The following is a 15,478-nucleotide window of genomic DNA, read 5'->3' as shown; positions in this document are numbered from 1 at the left end:
CATAGCTGAGTGAAAATCTTCAGAAATAAATGGAAATGTTCAAAACTTATATCAGCAGGATCTTTCAATTTGAGGTCCAAAATAATTTAACAAAGACAGTTACCATTTCAACACAAATATTTTAATTTCAAAGGACAAAACAGAAAACCAGCATGTGCACTAATATTGACACCCCTCCCTAATATTTGGTTGCACAGCCTTTGGCAGCAATGACAGCCTCCAAACATTTCTTATATTCATCTATAAGCTTCTTGCACTTCTCGGGTGGCATTTTCTCCCACTCTTCTTTTGCAATCTGCTCGAGCTCTTGTACATTTGCAGGGTCCCTTTCTCCAATGGCAGATTTCAGCTCTACCCAAAGATTTTTAATTGGATTGAGATCAGGACTCATTGCTGGCCATTTTAAAACAGTCCATTTTTTTCCTTTCAACCATGCCTGTGTGCTTTTGGACGTGTGCTTTGGGTCATTATCTTGCTGGAAGACCCAGGATCTTAGCCTCAAACCAAGTTTTCAAACACTGGGCAAGACATTTCGCTCTAGAATTTCTTGATAATCTTCTGATTTCATGATGACTGTGATACGGTCAAAGCCTCCAGTACCAGATGCCGCAAATCAGCCCCACAACATTACGGATCCTCCACCATGCTTGATTGTTGGTATGGTGTTCTTTTCTTTAAAGGCTTCATTGCGTCGTCTGTAAACATACTGTTTGTGTGAATTACCGAAAAGCTCCACTTTTGTTTCATCTGTCCATAAAATGTTGTCCCGGAAGGCTTGAGGTTTGTCCAGGTTCTCTTTTGCGAAGTTCAGTCGTTCTTTTTTATGTATTTTCTTTAGCAATAGGGTCTTCCTTGGCCTCCGCCCATAAAGCCCTACTTTGTTTAGTGTGCGGCGTATGGTACTTGCTGAAACAATCACACCAGACTGGTCTAGGTGGGTCTTTAGGTCTTTAGATGTTTGATGTGGTGTTTTTTTCCACCATTTGGACCAACCGTCATAGACTTCTGTCATCAATTTTTCTCTTCCCCCCACTTTCCAGGGAGGTTCTTGACAGTTCCATGCCTGGAAAACTTGACACACCGTTGAAACAGGGATACCAAGGTCTTTGGAGATGGCTTTATACCCTTTGGAGTTCTTGTACTTACAAATAATAGCATTTATGGTATCCTTAGACAGCTCCTTTGTCTTTACCATTGTCACATGTGAAGATGGACTAACAGGTGCCTTTTAAAGCACCAACATGATCATTCATTGGTTAATTCATGTCACACGTGTGGAGGCAGTTCATCACAAATGATCTTTATGTGTGATTTGCAACAGGTGAGCCGAATTGGGTTTTAATACTGATTTGCAGCAAAGGGTGCCAATACCATTGACATGGTAAACATTATGTTTTTCTTTGTTTTCCTCATAATGATTATGTTTTGAAATGTTTTTTATCAATCGCTGTTTTGCATCAAGCACAAGCTATCAGCAGTAAAATGTTGTTTCACTTGATGAATTTCCTTCAGGAAATATTCCATTATATGTACTTAAACTTCAGGGGTGCCAATAATGGTGAGCAGGACTGTATATGCTTGTGCTCTGTTATTATGTTTCTCACATAAAACTGAGAACCACATGTGTTATTTTGCTATAACTTGTTTTAACTTGTGGTGGGAACCTATGACAATGTGTCGTGGGAAAGACTGATTCTGTATTCCTTATTTTGCTTATATTTGCTGTATTCTGAGTTTGCAATGTTATTTTGCTTCACACACTGCTGAGATGCTGGGAACGGTTTTTGTTTTGGAAACATGTTTCAGACGAACAGATCAGCTGAGAGAGAGAACTGGCCACTCTCGCCCCCATCTGATACTTTGTTTATGGGCATAAAAAGGAGGGAACTACCCTCAGTCGTTGAAGTCTGCCGTGGGTTTCGTGCGGACGCCCGGCTGCGTGGATTGTGCTCTTACCGGACTGACCGGCTTCCCAGTTCTGTGCCAGGGTAAGGGATGGAACATCACGCTTGTCTGAAAGTAATGTTGCTTTAAGTGCTTGCTACTTTGCGTGTGCGAAGTGCTTGCTGTTTTGTGTTGCTGTATTCTGTGGGGAATAATAAATATGGGCACTATTATAATAACAGAAACAGTGTTTGTGTGTTTATTTGTGTGTTGCCGATCTCTTCTGAATCTGAATAAAAATTTCATAAAACAGTCATGGACTGCAAAATATTCCTGTATTTGATCATATGCTATTTTGTTCAGAACCTTACTTAGTGCAGGTAACAAGCTTATTGGTTAGCTATTTTGACTTGAGAATGATTCTTTGCTGTTGTTCATCAAAGGGATAATCTTTGCTATCTTCTATTGTGATAGAAAGATTTTTTTCCCGAAACTTGTATTAATTATATGAGAAACAGGCAGTAAAATTCAAATCTACCACCAACTTTAACAATTTGATTTCAATGTTGCTCTGTCTGGTACCAGAGGGTTTATTTTTACTTTCCTGCAACAATTTTTAACATGATCTACAGTCACTTCAAAGTACAATGCTTAGCTTGCATTGTATTGTTACTTATTAATTCATATGAAATATTTTCTTCTTGTCTGAATTTCATGGTATTTTTAGAATTTTATTTTCAAAATACTGGCCCAGATTATTTGCAATTTCTTTTGGTTTTGTAAGATAAATTCCATCCCATTTTCAAAAAAGGAGGAGCTTGTCTTGTTTTTCTTCCCATGAGTTAATTTAATGTACCCCACACTTTTGCATTATCTAGTTTAGCATAATTTATTTTTTTGATAATCAATTTTAATTTTCTTTTGTCACAAAATTTCCGAATTTATGATAGTCATTTCACTTTCCTGAATTATTTGTTTTTATTTCCTCCGTTTTGACTTTATCCCTTTGTTTCATAAATTCCTTAGGGTCTTTATGGAGCAGAGACATGCAAAATCATTCTTTTTAAAATGTTTAGTTTCTTTTACAAATAAAATTTTGCCTTTCTTTAGGTTACTTTGTTTTCCTCTTTATTGCAATTAGATTTTGGTCACTGCAACCAAATGGAATAGAAACCGGGTTGAATCATAACCCTGCCCCATTTGTAAAATGAAATCAATAAGAGTTGCAGAATGTGTACCATCACTTTTTAAATATATTCTTGTAAATTCATGAACAAGTTGTAACAAGTTACAAGTATGAGCAAATGACAACTTTCAGATTTCCAATCAATATTTAAATCCCCTAAAAATAAATTAAATTTCCTGTATCACATACCATATACAGGAAGTACATTATAGCAGCATTTTGTGGTCTATAACGACACCCAATAATAATGGGCCTTAGATGAGGTAACTGTAGCTGTAACCAGATTGCTTTAACTCGTGTGATGGGAAGATCTGTTCTCACCTTGAATGGGATATGATATTGTACATAACATGCTACATCTCCCCATGTAGATTTCTGTCCTGTCAATATATTTTATAACCGTCTATATTTAACACAGGGCTATTTATTGATAGATCTAAATGTGTTTCTAATATTGCTAATACCTGTAAATTATAGTCTTGTAAAATATCTTGAATGTCATGTACTTTATTCCTCAAATTGCACACATTCAAATAAACTATTGTTAGAGATTATGAGATTACAGAGACTGGACTGCATAATCGGTTACCATGGAAATTACAGATAAACGGACTCTGGAGGCACGGAGTCTGACATGCTTAGATTGGACAAAATTACTTATTAGGGGAAAACGTGTCAGCTTGGACACGTCTGCATTATAGCATGATCTTCTCCACCAATGTGATGAACGGAACACTGATATCAGACTATGCACACCCTGGATGGGTATACACAATTGGTCCTACTTAATGTCTGTGTAAGGAATGAACGGGGCTCTCCGGTGTCCGGAAATCTGCCTGTCATGTTGTTGTGTATGAGAGTCCAGTACTGAAGGTGTAAACATCCCTCTGCCTTTTCGATTGAATATGGTAAAGTATAGTTTTGGTTTCGAGAGTCTTTTTATTACTTCAAAGTCTACAATAGAAACACCACATTAGTCAGAAAAAGAACCTGGGGTGACCACAGCAGGTCAATTGTTTAATACTATTTTAAGCCCCCCTTTTCTCAACAAAAGAACATTGTCTTTAACATTCTGATAATTATTCTGGATTTATTTTACTTTTAATTTCACACTGTGCTTCCACTATAACACTCCACACAATGCCAAACACATTCCTACCCCCTCCGTACTCACACAAATATTAGACATTGTAATGAAACAAAATATCAGCTTGGCTATGCCTGCTCACGACACATCATCTTCTAAAGTAAATACACTCCTGATCAAAATCTTAAGACCAGTCAAAAATTTGCAAGAATTTGCATTTTGCACTATTGGATCTTAAGAAGGTTCTAAGTAGAGCTTCACAATGTTAAAAGGACAAATCAGTGCAAGAGACAAGAACATTTGAGCAGGGAATTGTCTGAAAACTGCATTTATACTCAAACATGATTTTTTCAGCTGATCAAAAGTTTAAGACCATAGTCTTTAAAAGCCAAAAGCTGTGCAAACATCTGGATTCCATGTCATTTTCTGTGAAGTCTTTACACTGTCAAGACCTCCTGATGGCAAAAGCAAAAAAGCTCACTGACTTTGAACGTGGTAGGATTGTTGAGCTGCATAAGCAAGGCCTCTCACAACGTGCCATCGCTGCTGAGGTTGGACGCAGTAAGACAGTCATTTTGCATTTTTTAAATGATCCTGAGGGTTATGGAACAAAAAAGTCAAGTGGTAGACCCCAAAAAATTTCACCAGCTCTGTGCCGCAGGATCCGATTGGCTGTCCGTCAAGACACGGGACGATCCTCTACCCAAATTAAGGCCATTACTGGGGCTGACTGCAGCCCAATAACCATCAGACGGCATCTGCGAGAGAAGGGCTTCAGAAACAAAAAACGTCTTCAAAGGCCACGTCTTCTTCAACGCCACAGAATTGCCCGTTTGGACTTTGCAAGGATGCACCAAACATGGGACATTGAAAGGTGGAAGAAAGTTGTCTTCTCTGATGAGAAAAAATTTAACCTTGATGGTCCTGATGGCTTCCAACGTTACTGGCATGACAGGGAGATCCCACCTGAGATGTTTTCTACACGGCACAGTGGTGGGGGCGCCATCATGATTTGGGGTGCGTTTTCCTTCAATGGAACAATGGAGCTTCAGGTTGTGCAGGGGCGTCAAACAGCAGCTGGCTATGTGGAGATGTTGCAGCGGGCATCCCTCATGACTGAGGTCCCTCGTCTGTGTGGTAATGATTGGGTTTTTCAACAGGACAATGCTGCAGTTCACAATGCCCGCCTGACAAAGGAGTTCTTCCAAGAGAATAACATCACTCTTTTGGACCATCCTGCATGTTCCCCGGATCTAAACCCAATTGAGAACATTTGGGGATGGATGGCAAGGGAAGTTTTCAAAAATGGACATCAGTTCCAGACAATGGATGCCCTTCGTGAAGCCATCTTCAACACTTGGAGCAACGTTCCCACTGGCCTCCTGGAAACACTGGCATCGAGCATGCCTAAATGATTGTTTGAAGTCATCAACAAGAATGGTGGAGCTACTCATTACTGAGTCCCTTTTTTTGACATTTTGATTTCTGTTTTGGGGGGTTTTCAGGTTTTTTTGAGCTATGGTCTTAAACTTTTGATCAGCTGAAAAAATCATGTTTGAGTGTAAATGCAGTTTTCAGACAATTCCCTGCTCAAATGTTCTTGTCTCTTGCACTGATTTGTCCTTTTAACATTGTGAAGCTCTACTTAGAACCTTCTTAAGATCCAATAGTGCAAAATGCAAATTCTTGCAATTTTTTGACTGGTCTTAAGATTTTGATCAGGAGTGTATGTGGGCTTACTTAATTTTAAGAGAATAGAGTAACCCAACATTATATTTAGTCCGATATAACAAAATACTTTCCATCCTGCATAGCAAACAAAAACATTGCAAAATAAAACATAGTCCTTTCTTGAGATACCTAACATGTTAATTATTTCAATGTCTGTCCAGCTGTCCACTTTTATCCACTGTTCTTCAGCCCAGACTCAATCACCGTCATGTAATACATCTCAGCCTCGCATCATTCGGTGAAATTTTTAGTCTCACCATTGAAGGTTAATATCAGAGTGGCTGCATGAATGATGCCGTGCATGACGTCAGTGCTTTATAGTTTGGCTCTTATCTCCCCAAAGCTGGCTCATTTCTTGGCCATCTCCGTGGTCAAATCTGAGAAAATCCTGAGCTTCATTCCATGAATTTGTAGCACACGCTCCTTTTTCACAACTTCTAGGGTCTCCTATTTTGTTGTAAAATTCTGAAGGTGCGCGATCATCATTCTGCCTCCTGCTGATCCAATCCGTTGCGCAATCTCCAACACCAAATTATTTTTAAAGGGATATTATGCAACCGGGGTTGATTTTCCAGCGAGGCTCCCCCCAGAGGGCGAAAGTAAAAGTCCACTGTCATAAAGATGCTCAGCTGTTCTGGTTTCTCCGTCAAGCCAGGCGCGTTGTTTTGAGCTTAGCAGACAGGCGAACGCAACGAAAAGTGAAAAAAACGGCAGTACAAACAATGACTAACACAGTGAAAGTATGAACATCAGGCTTCCGTGAAAGTATGAACATCAGGCTTCCCGCAGCGCTATCTTGGCGAGGCCGCCGCCGCGTCTCGCCAACATTCAAAAAAAAAAAATAAATAAAAATAATTAAAAAAAATAATAATAATAATAAAACTCGATATGCTTGCATGTTTATTTGACGTGATCACGCGGTACTTTGTTGTTGCTTTCGCGCATGCCTATAGTGAATGGCAGGGCAAAAACACATGGAGTTCTCGCCGTAAAGCAAGACCGACACGCGCGGTATTGCACGAGAGTTCTGAACCTGTGTGTGCGGGCCGAGAGCTCTTGCAATTGCAAGTGCGGTATTTCCCCCACAGACCACCAGGGCGGCCGAGAAAACCTTTGTTCGACCTGAAATGACTAATTTAATCATCCAAAACGGTATGGAACACATTAATTAACTGAAAAATGTTGCATAGTATGCCTTTAAGTAATTAATTGAACAGCATATTCACATAGTTTGTCAGATTACCCCTTTAAACATTATGAGGCAGTCCAAGAACTTGGCATTCTCACCGTACTCTCAGCTGCGGCACATGCACATGTTCTGCTTGTCAAAGTGAAGTTCAACAAATCCTCAAATGCTAGACATGCTGAGATCCAAAGAAATTCAGGGACAAATGAGAGAGAAAGTATTAGAGATCTATTGGTCTAGAAAAGGTTACAAAGCCATTTCTAAAGTTTTAGGACTCCAGCAAACCACAGTGAGAGCCATGATCCACAAATGGTGAAAAGATGGAACAGAAGTGACACTAACACTTCCCAAGCCGGCTGACCAAAATCACCCCAAGAGTGCAGCGACTACTCATCAAAGAAGTCAAAGACCCCAAAACAACATCCAAAGAACTGCAGGCCTCACTGCCTCAGTTAGGGTCAGAGTTCATGTATAAAAGACAAGAGGAGAGGGGGGAGAACAAGAGGAGAGGGGGGAGAACCAGGTCAGTGTAGCTGTGTGCACGTGACATTCATTTTGGTTGCTTTATGTTCAGTTTTGATCTGTTGAGCCATGTTAAACCTTTTAGTTTTTTTTTTAGATTTTTTTTGTAAATATTTTTTCCAACACCTTTTTTTGTGAATAAACCACCTGCTGCACTGGACATCTTTTGCCTGACTGCCTTCTTTAGCCACTTTGGCCAGGTTAACTCACACATAGCCAGACCGATTGTGCATGCACGTGAACAGCTGCCAATCAGGGCTTACCAGTCCCTGCCCAAAAAATGCCCTCGCCAGGTACAAAATGGCGGAGAGCTCAACCGTCAGATCAAACTTTTCACTTGCTAACAGCATTATAAAGTTATGAGTTACTTACTTCTTCACAAGACATGTTCCTCCAAAAGGTGATGCAGTTTTGTCGTGTATTTATCCTTTACAAATATGCGTATATGAGCTGATGGGTGAAAACGGGACATGGGTGCCGAGTGCTGGAGTGAGGTAAAGACAAGCATGGCTTGATACACATCTTGTTTTGGTCAACAGACAGTGCTCAAGCTCCACTTAGTGGTGAAAAATCACTTATTGCTCCTTTAAAAAGGAGCAATAAGCGAAATATCATTATTTTAGAAAGAACTAGAAAAAGCTGTTCATGCGAAACAGCAGTGAGAATGCTAATCTGCAGAATGATTTGAGCAGAAGATGCAGAAGATCCCTGAAGATGTGAAAAACTAGCTGAGTGAGAATGCTGTATAGCATTCTCAGTTGAATAACAAAAAAATGCTCTGTGAAGAACTAAAGGTATATTTTTAGATGGAATATGATATGATGTCGCACAGCATCTCTCTGTGTTGTTCTCCGGTCTCATGTTTACAAAGACGGGCCGGCCACGTGTGCACGTACATCCATATGAATAGCTATTACTTAGGCTTAGTACGTCCCTGCCCATAAAATGCCACCATCAGAGCAGTGTAGCAAAGGACCAAAACAACATACAGCACATCCAGCGATTTCTTTGGCTAACAATATCCTGCATAAGAGGCGACGGGGGAGAGGAAAGAGGGGCCAGGTTGTCATGATTTAGGTTTTTGTTTGTTTTATTTGGACTGTTCTGGACTGATTGTGTCCACTCCTCAACCACCAGTCACCATTTAGTGAGCTGTGTCCACTACTCAACCACCAGTTTTCATCCAATCAGCTCAGTCCACCCTCTGTCATCAGCCAACATTCTATTGGTTCAGTCATCTACTAGTTACCACTTTGCACCAGGTCAGCCCCACCTGCTGCCACTAACTAGAATCAATTCGGTCACTCTCCCTATTTATGCCTGCCTCACTCTATCATTCCCTGTCAGAACGTCTTGCCTATCTCAACTTGGAAGTTGAGATAGGTCTGGCTTGTCACACATCTTGTTTTGGTTAACAGACAGTGCACAACAGCCCACCTAGTTGTGAAATTTTGCGTATTTCTCCTTTTTTGTGTGTCCTGTCTGACAGTGGAGTAATAAGAATTGTTGTCTTAATGTCAAATAGAGCCCAACAGATTTTACTTTCACAAGTGGAACCTTACTGCTTTCGCCATAATGCTCCACTTGATTTATACATGCACAAAGCTTTATTAGATTTTATGCTTGTACTATTTTGTATTCAATGAACACTGAAATATGAAGGTAAAAGAGGGAAAAATGAGAGAAAAATATGAGACAAAATCCTAAAAGGGAAAAAAGGAAAGGGGGAGAGCAAGATAACATCCTCTGGTTCTACACAAGAGAGATATAAAAATAACAAAACCAACGATAAAGTATTACAGGTACAAACAACCAACGTCTTGATACCATCACTGATATACAATATTATTTAATACGAAATGTATGAAGTGACAGCTAAAGCAGGGGTTAAAGCAAAAATAATCAGTTTGACTGAATTTTTTTCCGAGTCAGCCCATATATTCCCGGGACCGTGGACGTCATGCCACATTAGTTACTTAATTTGCTTATTGTGTAAAGTCAACTTTAACCAAATCTGTTTTAAAATATTCAATGACCTTTCCTGTCTCTTCAGAGCCTTGGCATCATTCTGGACAGCCTCTCCATCCTGTCCTTCACTTTCCACATCCAGAACCTGGTTAACTTTCATATTTGCAGCTTTAAGTTCTTTCTTCACACTTTTGCCATACTGGTCCACAGTCCACTTTACAGTTTCAGCTCCTTTCCCTCCCTGTCCTCCAGAAAACCTCCATAAACTACAACTAGTACAAAGACAGCAGCTTCATCATTACATCATCTACTTCACTCCTGTACATTAACTCCACTGGCTCCCTGTCACCATCCATCCATTTTCTGGCCCGCTTAATCCCTCATGGGGTCGCGGGGGTTCTCTGTCACATTCAGTATAAATTAATCCTATGAACATACAAGGTCAACCACAACCTTGGACAAAGCTGGACACATAACCAACACTATGATGTCATACATTTTAGTTTAACACAGATCTCACATTATAATAATCAGTCTCTGCTCTGTCTGTTATTCCAGAGCAATTCATTATCACAGCTCCTGAGTTTATAAAAAGGCATCACTTTACTATTTTAAAGTTCAATAAAACTGCTAACTTTTAGCATTTTATTCTTTTTACTTTTTCCAAATCTGACCCTGTCAAATGCAGAAAATTGTTTCACATTCCGACCCTTCTTCAGAAAAAAAATAATAAAATTAAATTAAAAAAAATGCGTCATGCTAAATTAGCCTGAGCAAGCGCGTTACTCTTTGAGTTTTTAATTTAAACATAATAGTGAATCATGAGGGGATCCCTGTTTGGTTTATCAGCTAAGTTACTGGAAGCAAGGGAATAAACGCTGACAGGTGACGTGGCCACAGGTGTAAATAACTCATCAATTAACTGCAGGAGCAGCAACAACACACTTACCGAGGGAAGTTGTTGTCAGATGTTCAATCTGCTGAACTTTCTGACCTGCTGGTTCATAAATCCAAGTTAAACTTTGACCACCACTACTTTCATCTAAGTCATCTGTGGCCAGTTTGAGACGCTCTTTGAAAAGTTATGATTGAACGCCGATGAAGCTCTGCTTGGCAGATGTCCGCTTTGCAAAGACCCGCCCTACTCTCTTTCTGATTGGCTTATGTCCCGGCTCTGCCAGGTTTCATTGGTTGAGAGCAACTTCAGTTTAAAACATTGAAAAAAAAATGCTAGCCGGAACAATTTGCGCTCATTTTCCAAATGACGGAAATCCGTCGCAGCGACTGAGAACTTTAACTCCGGAGCTAAAGATAATAATAGGGATTTCTGTATAGAAGTGAATCTTTAAGGACCTGAATCCAAGCACCTGTGGGTGTTTGTGAGAGTGCGCTTGTGTATGTGAGGTTTATCCAGAAGAAAAATGCTCAATAGTGGTTGTGAGGAGCCAAAGACCCATCCCCCAAAGCACTGAGGCAGACGCCAGGGGAACCAGAATCCCACATTCCCAAAGGGACCCCCAGAGCAAAGGTGCCAAAAAGGGACCAACACAGGGAAAGCTGCCTCGCCCATTCCAGGGAAGAGCAGAGAGGAGCCACAGGAAACCCCTAAACAGCTACAACGGCGAAGCCCCAAGGAGCTTATTATTAATTACTGTTGGGATTAATGTTTATACTTCATTAACCGATTTATCTTGTTATGATGTAGTAATGTAAGCTTCTGATATAATCATATTACTCACATGATAGCTTAATCATGTCCCTGTGAAGAAACAGAAGACACTCTGTTTCTTCCGTTCCTGAAACAAGAAGACTCAGCTACAAGATTATATGCTGACTGAACGCGATTACTCAGCTGTGTATCTTTGTTGACAACTGAGGCTGTAAACTATCTGTTCCCCCACCCTTCAGTACAGCCTCAGTCCTGTAACTAGGGAAACGCCCCAAACTTAATAAAATCGAGAGGAGAACGCTGGGACCGGCAGAGTGGGTTGGAGATTGTAACTGTACGGTCTCTTCCTACTCTCCTCGCGAGCCAAACCAAACTAATTGTCTTTGTGCCTTTCTTTCCCTGTGTTGTATGATGTTTTAGGTATTTAGACCTGACAATTACGCTTATTGCTCCTCTAGGGTCCGGGTGTCAATGGGTGACTGACTGATTGTAACGCTTTGAAGTCATACCATTTACGAATTTGTGGTGAAGTGGTAGAAGTTAAATTACGCTGCTTTATATTGGAGGTTTAGTGTAGCCAGAGGTGTATACAAAATATGAGAACCACAGTTTCATAGTTCATTGCCCAACCCCTGTGTGTGTGTGTGTGTGTGTATGTATATATATATATATATATATATATATATATATATATATATATATATATATATATATATATATATATATATATATATATATATATATATATATATAAAAAGGTTTCCCGCAGCGCTGTCTTGGCGTCTCGCCAAACTCACGCAACCGCCTCGCCAACATTCCAAAAAAAAGAAAAAAAAACACACAAAAAAAAGAAAGAAACAAACTCGATATGCTTGCATGTTTATTTGACGTTAACACATGTTTTTTTTGTTGCTGCTTTCGTGCGTGCATATACTGAACGGCAGGGATATGCACGCAGGGATCTCCCCCCGCCCCCCGCCAGTCGGTCCACGCAAAAATTGTCGTCACGTCTCCCCCCTCCCCCCCAACTCACCGCCTCGCCTAAGCAAATTCCTGCGGGAAACACTGTATATATATATATATATATATATATATACTGTTATGCCAGAAGGTGTTTGAATATGATTATTATTATTTATTATAATTTGGTATTATAATTTTAATATTTGGTCATTCAAACTCAAATAGTAGCTATAACAACATATGGCTCAAATGGTGGTGATACCAGGCTATAAGCTTGTAATGGCTTATAACACTACTGCATTTATTAATTGGCTGTTATGGACTCATTTATGCTGGAAGAGGAGGTCTGATCGGTTTCTGGCCGATGAGATTTATCCAGCAGCGTTGATAACTCAAATTATAACTGCAATTAGAGTTTAAACCCTTACTCCTTATCACCAATCCAATGATAATGTCTCTGTATTTATGTGGGATGTTAACTCAAAAAGAGGCAACTCTGTATTCTGAAAAACCATGCAACTCTGAATTGGAATGAACACAAACAATTACTATTCCACAGGTTGCTATTTATTGAACCAAAGCAATTCCCTTTTACAGTAATTATTCTAATTCAACAACCTTGGGAACTCTACTCACTACTAAAATGAACATGTGAAAATATATGAAAATAAACAATTCAAAATGGATTAAAATGAGAGTCAGCAAATCTTAGTTCAACTCACAGTTGTTTAAACATCACATTCAAGGCGTCAGCATTTGACGTAGCAGCATTGAAAGGCAGAAGTAGCTCTGAGAAACTGGATGGGCGCCTCAACAGTCAACGTCAACAGTCTAGTTACAGCTTAGCTACGCTGCACCTTCCCAAGATGGCGACTATGACGACACATGACCTGCAACCTTGCATGATGGGTGAAGGGGAGGTCTTAATGACATAACCAGCGCTTACGCCAATGCAGGATGGTACTTTGATTAAGAGAGCGGCCTGAATGAGAAATTCAAGGGGAGACCGCGAACTGAGGTTTAACAAAGAGATTTAACTCACTGATGAGGTGACAGGAACGAGAGAAATGGGGAAAAAGATGGGAAAAGCGACCACTGTTAAATAATATCACCTTATGGGTGAAAGAGATTTAAAAAAAAGGGGGGAATATTTCTTTACTCTGATGTTGTCTCAGGGGATGTCCCAGCTCCAAATCCGCAGACGTCCTGGAGCGCTTCGGTGAACGCAGGTCCGTCAGGCAGCAAGGAAAGGGGGGGTCCCCGAAGTCTCTGGGCTCTTCGGGTGTTTAGTTTGGCCAAAACGAAAGCGATCACCGGCAGATAACGGCTCTCAGTCTTTGATCGAACTGGATTTGAAAGTACTTCTTTTTAAGTCGACCTCCTGCATCGGCAGGGATGAAGTTGCTTCGGTAAATGTCGGTCCAGCGAGACAATCTAGCACGTGGGGAAAATCCCGACGGAATGAACAGCTGTGGGTGTCTTCCCAGTCTGGCGGGGCACCAAATAAGAAGGCAGATCGAAGTGTGCGATCGGGTTAAATACTTATCACCATAGCAATGTTATCAGAGTCGGTGACCATTTTGACCGTGTTGCATGATGGGAGTTGGTGGCCATTTTGACCATATTGCCTGATGGGAAATGCAGTCTGTCACGTCCTGAACTGGTGCAACAATAAATACACACACACACACACAAACACACACACACGTATATTGATTTGGTTGATTGCAGATTTCCCCAAAGTGATGCTGCACGGATGAAACAATGGGTGCAGAATGTGAGATGGGTGCAATGGGTGCAAGTATGTGCATACATACTTGTATGTATAGTATATGCAAATTCTCAACACGAACCGCAACTCTGTATATCATTACATCATTGAAGATATTTTTGGTCATTTGTTTACTGTTACTTGCATTATTATTATTATTATTATTATTATTAAGAAATGTAGTGTAGAAACTGAAGCTCTGTGGAGTGCTTAAATCTATTCATTAATTTAGCTCTATTGTAAATCTATGTCAGATTTAAAGGCTAATGCACAGACACAGCATAAAAGTATATGGCATTTGACATTTTAAAAGTCTTAAGCCCCCCCCCCCGAACATGAGAAAATCATCGTTGTTCGATGCTGTAGCGCACGTATTCCCTAGTTACTGGGGGAAAATAGGGAATACCAATATGGCAGCTGGTGGCTTCACAGCAACGCATACTACCAACGGCCAATCAGCAATCCAGTGAATAAATAGAGATCAGTGATCACCACAGCAACCATACACCATGTGATGAAGAAACATAATACATTTGTGGCTCCTACAGGCAGACATACATATATAGACACAAATGTTTCTAACAGTATTTTATTACTAATGGGATCTGTATTTTTTGCAATATTGCTCTGCCCACTGATTATTGCAAACATAGAGCTAAACAGAGGCATCTGGTGGGGCCAGGCCCCAATGGCCCCAAATGCAGAGATCACAGCATGTCTTAAGCGTGCTATTTGTAAGCAGGAGCGTGATTGACACTACTAAGAGATTCTTTCTGGCTCTGATTGGTTGTTTCAGACTGGGAGCGTGTAAGTTGAAGTAGTACTACTGGAAGGAGCCACAGTAGCTTGATTTTTGATCCACCCCCCTCCCCCACAGATTATCCTTCTCATATTTTACTGTAAGGACATATTTTATGTTTTAACAAACATGACAAAAATAAAATTTTACATAAGTTACCTACTGCAGCTTTAAAAGGACGTTTCTTTGTATTTTCATGTTTCCAAAAAAAGGTGGTACCTGAAGAACTACCAATTTTCTGAGTTGCTTGGTTGAATTGAAGTTTGCCTTATAATCTTAATACCTGGTCTCTGTGGTTATGCATAATTACTTTCTAAAAAAATTATAATAATGATAATAATGTAGGTTCTCTCAGACTCACATTATGTTGAACTGACAGTATTGTCTTCTCCCGTTCGCGCCTGCGTCTGTGTTTCTCGGTTTGGGGCCGCGGCAGCGCGGAAGGGACGGGACGAGAAGGTTCTGAAGGCTTGCTGGACCACAGTTTAGTGGCCGTCTTTGCTACCAGCCTCGCCCTCGGACAATGACCTGTACTCCACATCCTTAGCTACGAACCAGCCTGGAAACAAATATAAATGCACAACCTTATCACCTTTAACGTCAGTTTTATTGATTAAAGGTCCGCATTTTTATTGATTTTATGTACAATTAATGTACACGAAAGGGTATGTGTATTTCTAAAGCGCACGACAATTTAGCTTTTCTGAGTGCA

The 15,478-nt window shown here is 40.3% G+C and overlaps 1 protein-coding gene across 3 annotated transcripts in view; it reads right to left on the bottom strand.

Moving 5' to 3' along the window:
• Positions 1–15,478, bottom strand: part of vars2 (valyl-tRNA synthetase 2, mitochondrial) — a 106,576-nt gene that overhangs the window by 90,745 nt on the left and 353 nt on the right. For all 3 annotated transcript variants that reach the window (XM_036145630.1, XM_036145632.1, XM_036145631.1), the window contains one exon: positions 15,128–15,325. In XM_036145630.1, the coding sequence (XP_036001523.1) occupies positions 15,128–15,307 (180 nt within the window). In that variant the 5' untranslated portion in view covers positions 15,308–15,325. The remainder of the gene's footprint in view (positions 1–15,127; positions 15,326–15,478) is intronic.

This window comes from Fundulus heteroclitus, chromosome 13, assembly GCF_011125445.2.
Source record: "Fundulus heteroclitus isolate FHET01 chromosome 13, MU-UCD_Fhet_4.1, whole genome shotgun sequence".
Taxonomy (NCBI): domain Eukaryota; kingdom Metazoa; phylum Chordata; class Actinopteri; order Cyprinodontiformes; family Fundulidae; genus Fundulus; species Fundulus heteroclitus.
Note: the sequence above shows the minus strand (reverse complement) of the source record. Positions and strands in the feature narration are given on the sequence as shown.